The following is a 10010-nucleotide window of genomic DNA, read 5'->3' as shown; positions in this document are numbered from 1 at the left end:
AATTCTGGATTCATTGACATGGGTGAAGTTACTGCACTTACTCCAGTGGAGTCAGGATTCTCCTCCTCACCCATGCTTAAGCAGCCCATACAATCTTAAACAGCACAGTTCAAATTGTGAGGATATGCACACGAAAAACATCTGATTCATCTTTGATTTATACAGTTCATCACTGAGTCTCCTCCCAGCGATCACAGTTAGGGAAAAAAACGAATTTATAATTTCACTTCATAAGTATCTGTAAGTAGAAGTACAAAAGTAATACTTCAAAATCACAATTACAAGTAAAAATAATAATAAGAGCAACTGCTAATTGAAAACAACTAACTAGCCAGTAGTTGCTACATGTATCATGTAAATAAAAATAAAAGGATTTTTTATGTACTTGAGAAGGACCTGGAATGAAATCTGGCTTATATAATTTTCCCACTTACCTATTATCTCTATGTAAACTCTGCCAACCTCAATGTAAGCATTAAAAGAAAGAACAGGTTGATTGCAGCTTCAATTTGCAGCTGGGTCAGACGCCCAGAAGGAACTGTGGAATGCAACTGGAAATGGCCTACATGGGTGGTCAGACTGTAGCCCTTCTGACCCACTTAATGTACTGCGTTTGTTGTTGCCCCACATGGTACAGCCATGGTGTGATCTCCCCACTCATATCAGGGATGTGTCTGTATGTTCACTGAAGAGGTGCTTCTCACATCTAAGCACCAGAAGCTCTAGCCAGCTAAACCAGTAATGATGCTGAGAAGTCCATCCACAATTTCACCTACCTGCATTGTAACTAATCATTGTCCACACCTATGTCCTTCAGGAAACTGCAGTAAGCTCAGAGAGGCCAAGTACATGCTGGAGGACAGGCATAAAACTCAAAACAATCTTGAGAAATTGGAGAAATGGATTGCAAGTATAGGATGAAATGGAAAAGGTTCAACAGCAAGAACTACAGTTTGGCAGATCTTTCTTACCTCCTTACATGACAATATTTTTGAAAGATGCAAAAGAAAGACTTCAGCTAAAGTCTTTCAGACAAAAAAGCTTTCCCATCAACCAGTCCTGTATAGAAAGCCTTAGGGCTTCCATACTGAGCTCTAAAGCATGCTGCTTTGCTACAAGCAGCTTTTAAAATTGAACTGGACATAATTATTTGTATATCATTACTACAAATCCTTTTCAGGTTTATAGCTGCTGCACATCAATTCTGTCATCTGAGTTCTAGAAACAAACTGGAAAGCTGGGTGTGAGCTAAGATACACAGAGCATTTTCAGAGCACTTTGGAAGCCAACTTATGGAAGACTTTTTCCACTTCTACCATGCATTACTAAGTTATGCTTGGCCTCCATCCCCTCCTGCCACCTTCAAAATGAAAACAGCATGTTCATTATTATTCATGGAAATCCATCAGATACAGAGAAAGTATCCCTTTAGCCCCCCAACTGTTCCATTTTTATTTCTTTTGGGAAAGGCTGTGTTATTCTTTGTTTGGGTAGCAATCTTTTGAACTGCTGTTTTGCCACTGAATCCACAAGAAGACAGTAATTTGCCTTGGCTTTATAGATTCTTATCTGTAGGCTAAGTAATCACGTGGCTGCCAGCCCCAACCGAAGCACACAATGCGGTAGCAGCACCCAGCTTCCCCTCCTTTCTGTACAATGGCCCCACCTGGGCAGCTGTCCATAGCAGAGGCAGCTTCACCCAACACCACCCAGCACCTTGTGACATGAAGTCCACAGATGCTGCATGCTTCTCAGCTAGCTTAGTATTTAATATTACATGTTTACAGTGCTTAGTACAGTATCTGTTCTTGTGGGGCTTACTGGATGTTACTCCAGTGTCAATGCTTATTTCTATTAGTGCTACTCCTAATTACATGAAATGAGGTGCTATGTATTCCAGCTGACTTAATTTCATTATTACCTTGTCATTGTCCTACGAGACACAGAGAAAAAACTATCTTACTTTTTAAATACCAGTAATTAAATTATATATTTGTATTCCTCCTTTTGCAAACAAACTTGTTCTGCATCTTTACAGAAAAGGTATTTCCATACATGTTGTCATTCTTATTTTCCTGTCTCAATCCCCTCTGACAATTCTACTATTGCTTTTTGAGATGGCATGAGCAGTAATAGGATCAATATTCCCTATGAGATCATTCAGGGAACGACAGTACAGCATCAAAATTGCTAAGGCGTACAGGGATGGCTGCTCTATTTGAAGTGCACTGCCTTGCATGCACTGAAAGGGATTTAAGAGCAGCACAAAACATTTCATATGATATTTCACAACTGATTACGCAGAATAATTTTAAAGACCCTGTTTATCCCTTTCCCAAGAAACATGAAACATGCTGCTATTTGTTATTCCTATCTTACCTTCAAAGATACTGCATGTGATGACACAGGAAATCAAACACGTGCATCATGCTTTGTACAAAGTCTTTTGGAAATGCAGATTCCAAATTATTATAAATGTGTGCACATGCATGTCTTAGAATGGAAAAATAATACATGAAAGTGATGCTCAGCATTAACAAAAATTTCAGTCCTTATTGCCTAATAGTTGAGAAAGTACGAACTTGTGAGTTGAGCATCCTCAAACTAGGCTGTGCTTATTAGATGTCCCAAATAGATCTAAAAGCCTCAGTGTAGGCATGAGGACTGAAAAGCCATGGCTTTAGTACTCATAGCCCAGCCAAGGTCTCCCCAAGGTCATATACTGACACCCAACAGTGAAATACTCTATAGATACATCCAATTTACCACTTTTTTGAAGCAGGCTGAAAAGAAAATTACTGTGGAATGGGGACGGGAGAGAAAATAAAACCCTTTGCCAGACTGCGGGAGAACAATTTACTTCTTCATCGCTTTTTTTCCCCCAGCCCCGTGGGGACCGCCTGGGCCAACCACTCCCAGTAGGCTTCGGCGCACGAGAGCCGCGGGCCGCGGACCCAACGCCTTCCTCAGCCTCCCTCCCGCCTGGTCTCGCCCGCCACCGTGCTGGGCACCGCCGGGTCAGGCAGGGCGGGGCCGGGGCGCAGCAGACCCCCGGGGAGCTGCGGGGCCGCGGCGGAGGTGGAGCTCCAGCCGGAGCCGGCTGTCCGCTGCGGGACAGGCGGACAGGCCGGAGATACGCTGAGGTGGTGCTACCGTCGCGGCGCTGGGGCGGGACACTGGGCTTCCTGCCGGCCGCGCACCTGGGAGCGAAGCAGGGGCGCCTGGCGTCTCGGGCCGACGGCATCGGCAGAAGGAGTAAAACAGACTGGGGACATCGACCACAGCAGCCGCAGCAGCGGCAGGAGGCGGCAGAGCGGCGGAGCGGAGCATGGAGAGCATCTGCTCCCCCCCGCCGGAGCAGGAAGCGGTGGAAGCGTGGCTGGACGATCACGGCGACTTCACCCGCTCTTACTTTGTTAGGAAAGCTACGAGGTAAGACCGGAACGGCAGCGGAGAAAGACAGACCCTTTCTTCCCAGCAAAAGGTCGCTCTTACATTAACCTTAGCTGTCTACAAAGAAAATAAAGGGGGGAAAAAAGAAGCGATTTCCCCCTCCCCCCCCCCAAAAAAAAAAAAAAAAAAAAAAGTAAAAACTGAGCAGCAGCTCCAGCCGCCGCCGGACACATGCCGGGGGCTCCCGGGTCGTGCCGCCGTGGTTCTGCGAGCAGCGCCAGACCCAGACCGGCCCTCTGGGGTCCGCAACGTCCCCTGTCCGGGGTTCGATTGATTTATTTTGCAGTCTCCGTGGTTTAAAACAGGCATAGCCAACTTCTTGCGAGTAGCAAGCCCCGCCAACTAAACAGAAGTATGTCGAAGCCTCAGATAACGTCTCCTCTCTTCAGGACGGCTCATCAATCTCTGAACAAAGCGCTGCTCTTCAAGAGCTCAGTCGCCCGGCGGGCTCGTCACCTTTCTTGACAGCTCGATGGCCGTCGGGAGGAGGGGGCGGTGCGTTATCGAGATGGGAGCTGACGAGCCGTGCGCGGCCGCTGGTGCCGTACGGGGAGCACTGGAGAGCCGAACTCTGCTCGAGGAGCAGTGCGAGCACAACCGCTGAGGGGAGCGGGCTCCTGCAGCCGTGGACATCTTGCTGCACCCCGGGCCTGCACCCCGCTGCCCTCTCCTTCCTGCAGCCCTGGGGAAAGGCAGCAAGCGGGGGATCGCTGGCCCTGGACGCGCGGGCAGGGCCAGAAGGGCAGTCTCCCCGGCAGGGACAGAGTTCCCAGCAGGTGGCAGCCTCCCAGTATGGGCAGAGGCCTCCCGTAGGGGTAGAGGGGCAGCCTACCATTAGGGGCAGAGGCTCCCCGGCCGGGGGTAGCGCGGCGCAGGGGGAGCTGCTGGTCGCCGCTGGGCGGGAGGGTTTAAGGAGGGGGGAGAGGCTGCGCCGCGCCTGTCCTCGGTGCTGGTTCTAGCAAAGAACCTAATGGAAAGATCTGTAGAGCTCATCTGAGCTTTTCCCTCCTGGCTTGACATGTTGCCTTCTGGAGATAAGGCGAGGTATTTGCTAACCGTTCTCAGACTTCAGCAGTGGGACTTCAAGTTGAAATCGAGTAAATTCCGCTATTTTTAGAAGTGGAGTCAGGTTTCCATTTTGAATATTTTCCGATAAACAAAGCAGTGGGGATGCAGAGCACCGGCGGTCTGCAGCCCCCACGGTACATCTTAGCTGAGAGCTCGGATTAGTAAGTCCTCTGGCTGGTTCCTCGCACACGCTTGCCTCCTCTCCGCTCTGCTCTTCTGCTTCTGAGCCTCTGGCACCATCTGCTCACCGATGCTGGTTTCCTGCTGTCCCAGATCCACTTAGCAGGGCTGGCTGGATGCATTCAGAGCTGGGTTTTGCTGCTGCTCCTCTCTGCATGGGATGGGGTGGTAAGAAGAGAAATCCCCATTAATAATTGACTCCCGGCAAGCTTGAAAGCTTCAGGGATCACTTACTTTCTTGTGACCATCTGTCATGCAGTCTCCTCTCTTTCTTAGGTTCATTTAACAGAAAAGTAATAAAGATGCCATTTCAAATGTCTTTTAATGCTGGTGGTTTTTAAAGGCTGTGCATAGGTGTTGGATTCATAGATGTAAGTAGTTAATCTTTTCCAGAACAGTCTGTAGTTGAAGGGTAGCTTGTTTGCCCAGGAAACAGCGTTAGCAGCTTTGAGAAGTCACATTTTATTAGTTCAGCCTGTAACACTTCCTTTGGAAACTGGAAGTAGCATTGAACAAACAGGAATGCTAATTAATAGTATGTGCTTTGTCAGATTTGTTTCCCCATGGACCCACGGAGAGGTTTGGTTAGTCTTTTTTTTTTTTCTTCTTTTTTTTTTTTCTTTTTTTTAATACTGAGACACAGTTTGGTGTTTGGGTGGGTCTGAAACAGGCAGTGGTCACAAATACAGTTTGGGCATGTCTCTGTGATAGTGATTCTCTCATTTCTGCAGGAAAACCGTTGACTGAGTTCTTGCTTGGCCACAGTTCTAGAATGTTTCTGAAGTGATGAAACATTGCGTTTGTCTCAAAAGTCTCTTCTCTGCTGTCTTGCATGGAATGGTTTAGGGTGGGTTTTGGATTTTTTTGTCCTTATGATATAAATAGAAAACTACAACTAATTTTTATCCACTAAATGCTGTAAAGCTGAGCAGTTTGAAGGAATTGATGTACTTTACGAAAGGTTTAATGTTCTATACTGTAGTGTTATTTAGAACATGAAAACATTTAATGTTAAATGTTAACATTTCATGTTAAATGCCCAAACATTTAATGCTGCACTTTGTTTAGTGGAATCTTTCTACAACAGCAATACATTGATCAAAGACTATGCTGTCAATGTTTTGTCACTTGGCATTATATTTACTCTGTCAAGTAAAGCAGAGTTTTTTGAACTAGTTTCAGCTGTTTTCTAGTCTCAATTTACTGCTTCTCAGTTTTTATTTTGCTTCATAATATGCCAAAGTCCTCATGGGTGCTAAAAGCAATAGACTAAAAAGAGAGTTAATTTGGTACCTTTCAGAGCACAGAGGCATATTCTACTTCATACGGCAAGGCACAATTGCAAATGGATAGTTTCTTTCTCTGTTTCTGAAGTATTTATACGCAGGAATAGGAAAAGATTACCAGTGCAACCATTTACTACAGAGTAATAAAAGCCCTTTCCACTGATAGTAATGAACTTTGAATCGGAGCCTAATTTAGCAAGTTTATGACAGGTATTAATTTTTTTTCTCTGCAACTAATTAATTCCCATAGTGTTTTATACAGCAATTCTTTTGGTAATTCCCACAAAAAAATGTTTTAATTAGGTGTCTGAATAATACTTATAAAAGAAATGCTTTGGGTGCTTTTATGCTGCAGATTTGTTTTGTTGGTTTTGGGGGGGGGTTGGGGGTTTTTTGATTTTTTTAAGTATAGGGGTCAGATCATGTCATACAGTCTTTGAATAGCTCTATTTCTTCTAAATGGAACCTCTTGTTCTATTTTGCATAGGTCAGTGATACTAGTATCAGTTTTCATGCTTTAGATAAAAATTGTATTTTCTGTCAAGGTGGCACTTAAAAAAAAAAAACATTTATTTTCCTTCACAATTAGCTTGTGTTAGCTATTGTTCTTAACTTGACAGCGATTAGAAAAACCCATATTCTGGATTCTTTGGGAGAAGGGCTGCAGGTTGTCTACTTGACGAATTTGTTTCTGCTTTCCTCCTCTCCCCTAAAATGTATTGTAGAAGAAAAGTATGTGCTTGTATTTTGATTCTGCAGTGCCTTGAGTTTGACAGCATTTACAGGTGGGCCACATCAGTGCCTTCCTCAAGTCTTTGGTGTCTAAGTGCACTGACATATTCTGCAGTATATCTATGGTGACTAAATTCCACCTGTACAATGCAAGGTTACAATCCTACAAGCAGAGAATCCAGGAGAATAGCTTCACATTGCTCCCTCCTTTGAGTAGAATAAACTGTGATCCCTTGAGTAGGAAGCAACAGAATCAGTTATTACTTTACTTTGTAGCACGGCTACAAGTGAAATATAGTGATAATATATCAATAGCTGTAATTCATTTGGTATTATTATAGTATGATCAAAGTGCAGAAAAGCAAAGAAGAAGTATGTCACCAGCACACGCTGGTGACCAGCTGAATTTGGTGACAAGGGGCAATGGGTGTAAACTGGAGCATAGGAAGTTCCACGTTAACATCAGGAAGAACTTTACTGTAAGAGTGACAGAGCACTGGAACAGGTTGCCCAGGGGGGTTGTGGAGTCTCCTACACTGGAGATATTCAAGGCCCGCCTGGACAAGTTCCTGTGTGATGTACTGTAGGTTACCCTGCTCTTGCAGGGGGGTTGGACTAGATGATCTTTTGAGGTCCTTTCCAACCCTTGGGATTCTGTGATTCTGTGAATTTGGTTGACTAAGTCGTAAGTGTGTGCTGGTTGACAAACCTGGCTGCAGAGTTTGGTACTGCATGCTAAGGGGTTTCAGCATTTCTAAATACCTAGCTCCTATTAAATTTTAGCTATTTATTTTATTCCCTCTTCCTCTCCCCCCCCCCCCCCCCCCCGCAGCTCGTCTTGCTATTTTTTTCCCCCTCCAAAGTTCTAGAATTGGCTATCATCATCTGGCTTCCTGGAAAGCAGAAACGTTTTGAAGTAAAATGATTCTTCCTTTAGATTGTGTTTTATGTTTACCCAACTGTTATATGGCTCTTTGTAGCTGCTGCTACAAATATAATTGTTCTAACTAGACACTATAAAGGCATGATTTTTTTTGTGGCAAAGTTGCACAGCATTTGTGGTTGAATCAGCATTCTTTTGGTTTTCCTGAAGTTTTACCTTTTTATGTTTCTTTCAGAAAAACAATCCATGCATTGTCTTGTTCAAACATAATACTTGTTTTCAGCCCTTACGGAATACTTCTGCATTTCTAACATCTTGTTTGTCCCTGCTCTTAAAAATACAGGAGTGATTCTCTGTTACTGCTCTTTGAGATCAGAAGCAGCAGACTGCCAAAATAGCCAAAGTAAAAGTTCTCCTCTCAATTAGTGGCAACTGCAGTTGCAGTTTTTGTTTGGTTCCCTAAATGTATGAATGCCATGATAGATACAAATTGTTAATCTAGGTCTTGTATGCCTTTCACTGGAAGTAAGATTATTTCATTATAAATACATTTTGGCTTATTAGCAGGGTTGGGAAATATTTACAAATGAATTAAGGTAGGTCTGTATTTGGAAAAAAAAATGTCCTTAACAGCATGGTACTTCATAGTGCTTAATTTAGGATTCCAGATTTACTGGAAAACTGTACTTTGCTGGAATTCAGAGATTGCACAACTTGAATATATCAATTACATTTATTACTTTGGAAAAGCTCAAGTACAGTTGTTTGGGTTTATTTTCTTAATGATGGCAGGTGGACAACTGGTTTGTAATGTGCTCTCTAGAGCACTAAATTATTTAGGATATTTGCCTTCTAATCTCCATGTCTAGAGGGCATTTAAAAAAGGTCTTTCATTTTGAGCCACCTATTTGAAGTTCAATCTCGTAAATATTATATATCATATGCATTATGTTATTGTTTTGTTTGGTAATATACATATGCTTAAATTTTTTTCTAATTGAAAGAAAATTAATTTTTGGAGTAAGTATATGAAAATTCAGATTTTCAAAGACAGAGCTATTGAAAACTTTCTGCATTGAAATGCTCTTTGGCCTGTATTTTTTCTTCAAGAGATATTGCTGACATACAAATAACAATCCTAAAAATAGACAGGTATGAGCCATATTCATCCCTAGCATGACCTTAGTAAGTAGGCAGTGGGTTTTAAACTTCTGTGATTGAAGGACCACTAAGTTTTCTAGTAGAGGCATAGAATCCTATGCAAATTGTTTGAACATGCTGAAAGGGGTCTTGCTTTTCTAAGTTATCCTGAGCAAAGCATGTACAAGAAGACTGCAGACCACTGATTCTTTCAACCATGGCTTGAAAACCACAGGGAGTAGTGGTGTTAATGCAGGGATCAGAACATTTTCTCCCACTTACTTCCTTCCAGAATATTTTGAACTCCAGATTCAAAAAGAAGGTAAGGAATGTTACTCACATTCAAGAAGTTATAAATGTGATTAAGTATTTTTGGCATTTATTCTTGGAAATAAAGCTAGTAGTGTGCTGGATTATTTTGGAAACACTCTCTAAACCGATTACTATAGACTGAAGAAACTGTCATTTGAGAAATTATAAAAAAATCACTTACTGGCTTACTAGCAATTTACATCTTTAATTCCCCAAAAGCTGAACTCCTACACAGAATTTTTGGTGTGAAGATACACTAGTCAGCAGATAGTACTGAGCAGTTACAGGGAGAATGTGCTTTCACTACGTAACATTTGCCCTAGGTAATAAACAAATGTGCATGCACAATACATGAAAGTACAACTGGTAAACCTTAGAGAACAGGTACAAAATAAGATGGGGTGAACTACTTTAACAGTTAATCTGTCCTTTTGCCTTCTGTAATTTCAGGGTAACTTTGTTTTCATATAATAGTACTTTTGATAATGCCAACAGTGTCTGAAATCTCATTTCCATTTTTTTTGCTCTTACTAGGAACACTTTAGAGGACAGGGTCAAATTTCTGGCAACTAGGAAGATAAGTGGAGCTGAGGCATACATTGTCTCTGTGGGTTATGAGAAAGTTCGATACCTCTCTTATATTTCTAAATTGTAGAAGCTCATGAAGGTTTTGTGTTGGGCATCTGTTGATGAACCACCACATGAGGAGGAAATTCATGTCTTTGTACAAGATCAGTACCAAGACCACATATATAAAATTAAAATACTGATGACTCTAACTTTGAGGCTGAAGCGAGTCTTTCACAATGTGTGGACATGGTGCTAGCTCTCTACACAAGGACAAAATTCGTGATACATCACCTGTGATGTCTTCAGATCAAATAAAGTGTATCATAGCCTGTGTTCATGCCTATTTGACTGGCAGGTTAAAGCTCAGTTATGTAGGAATATGGGAC

The 10010-nt window shown here is 42.6% G+C and overlaps 1 protein-coding gene across 7 annotated transcripts in view; it reads left to right on the top strand.

Moving 5' to 3' along the window:
* Window positions 1-2966: 2966 nt before the first annotated feature.
* PDE5A (phosphodiesterase 5A) overlaps window positions 2967-10010 on the top strand; it is a 62795-nt gene continuing 55751 nt past the window's right edge. For 2 of the 7 annotated variants that reach the window (XM_065685695.1, XM_065685688.1), the window contains exon 1: window positions 2969-3432. In XM_065685695.1, coding sequence (XP_065541767.1) covers window positions 3329-3432 — 104 coding nt within the window. In that variant the 5' untranslated portion in view covers window positions 2969-3328. Of the gene's footprint in view, window positions 3433-4376; window positions 4683-5476; window positions 5549-10010 lie in introns of those variants that run through there. The other 5 variants (XM_065685702.1, XM_065685711.1, XM_065685748.1 and 2 more) reach the window with 5 other exon arrangements.

This window comes from Lathamus discolor, chromosome 1, assembly GCF_037157495.1.
Source record: "Lathamus discolor isolate bLatDis1 chromosome 1, bLatDis1.hap1, whole genome shotgun sequence".
NCBI lineage: Eukaryota > Metazoa > Chordata > Aves > Psittaciformes > Psittacidae > Lathamus > Lathamus discolor.
Note: the sequence above shows the minus strand (reverse complement) of the source record. Positions and strands in the feature narration are given on the sequence as shown.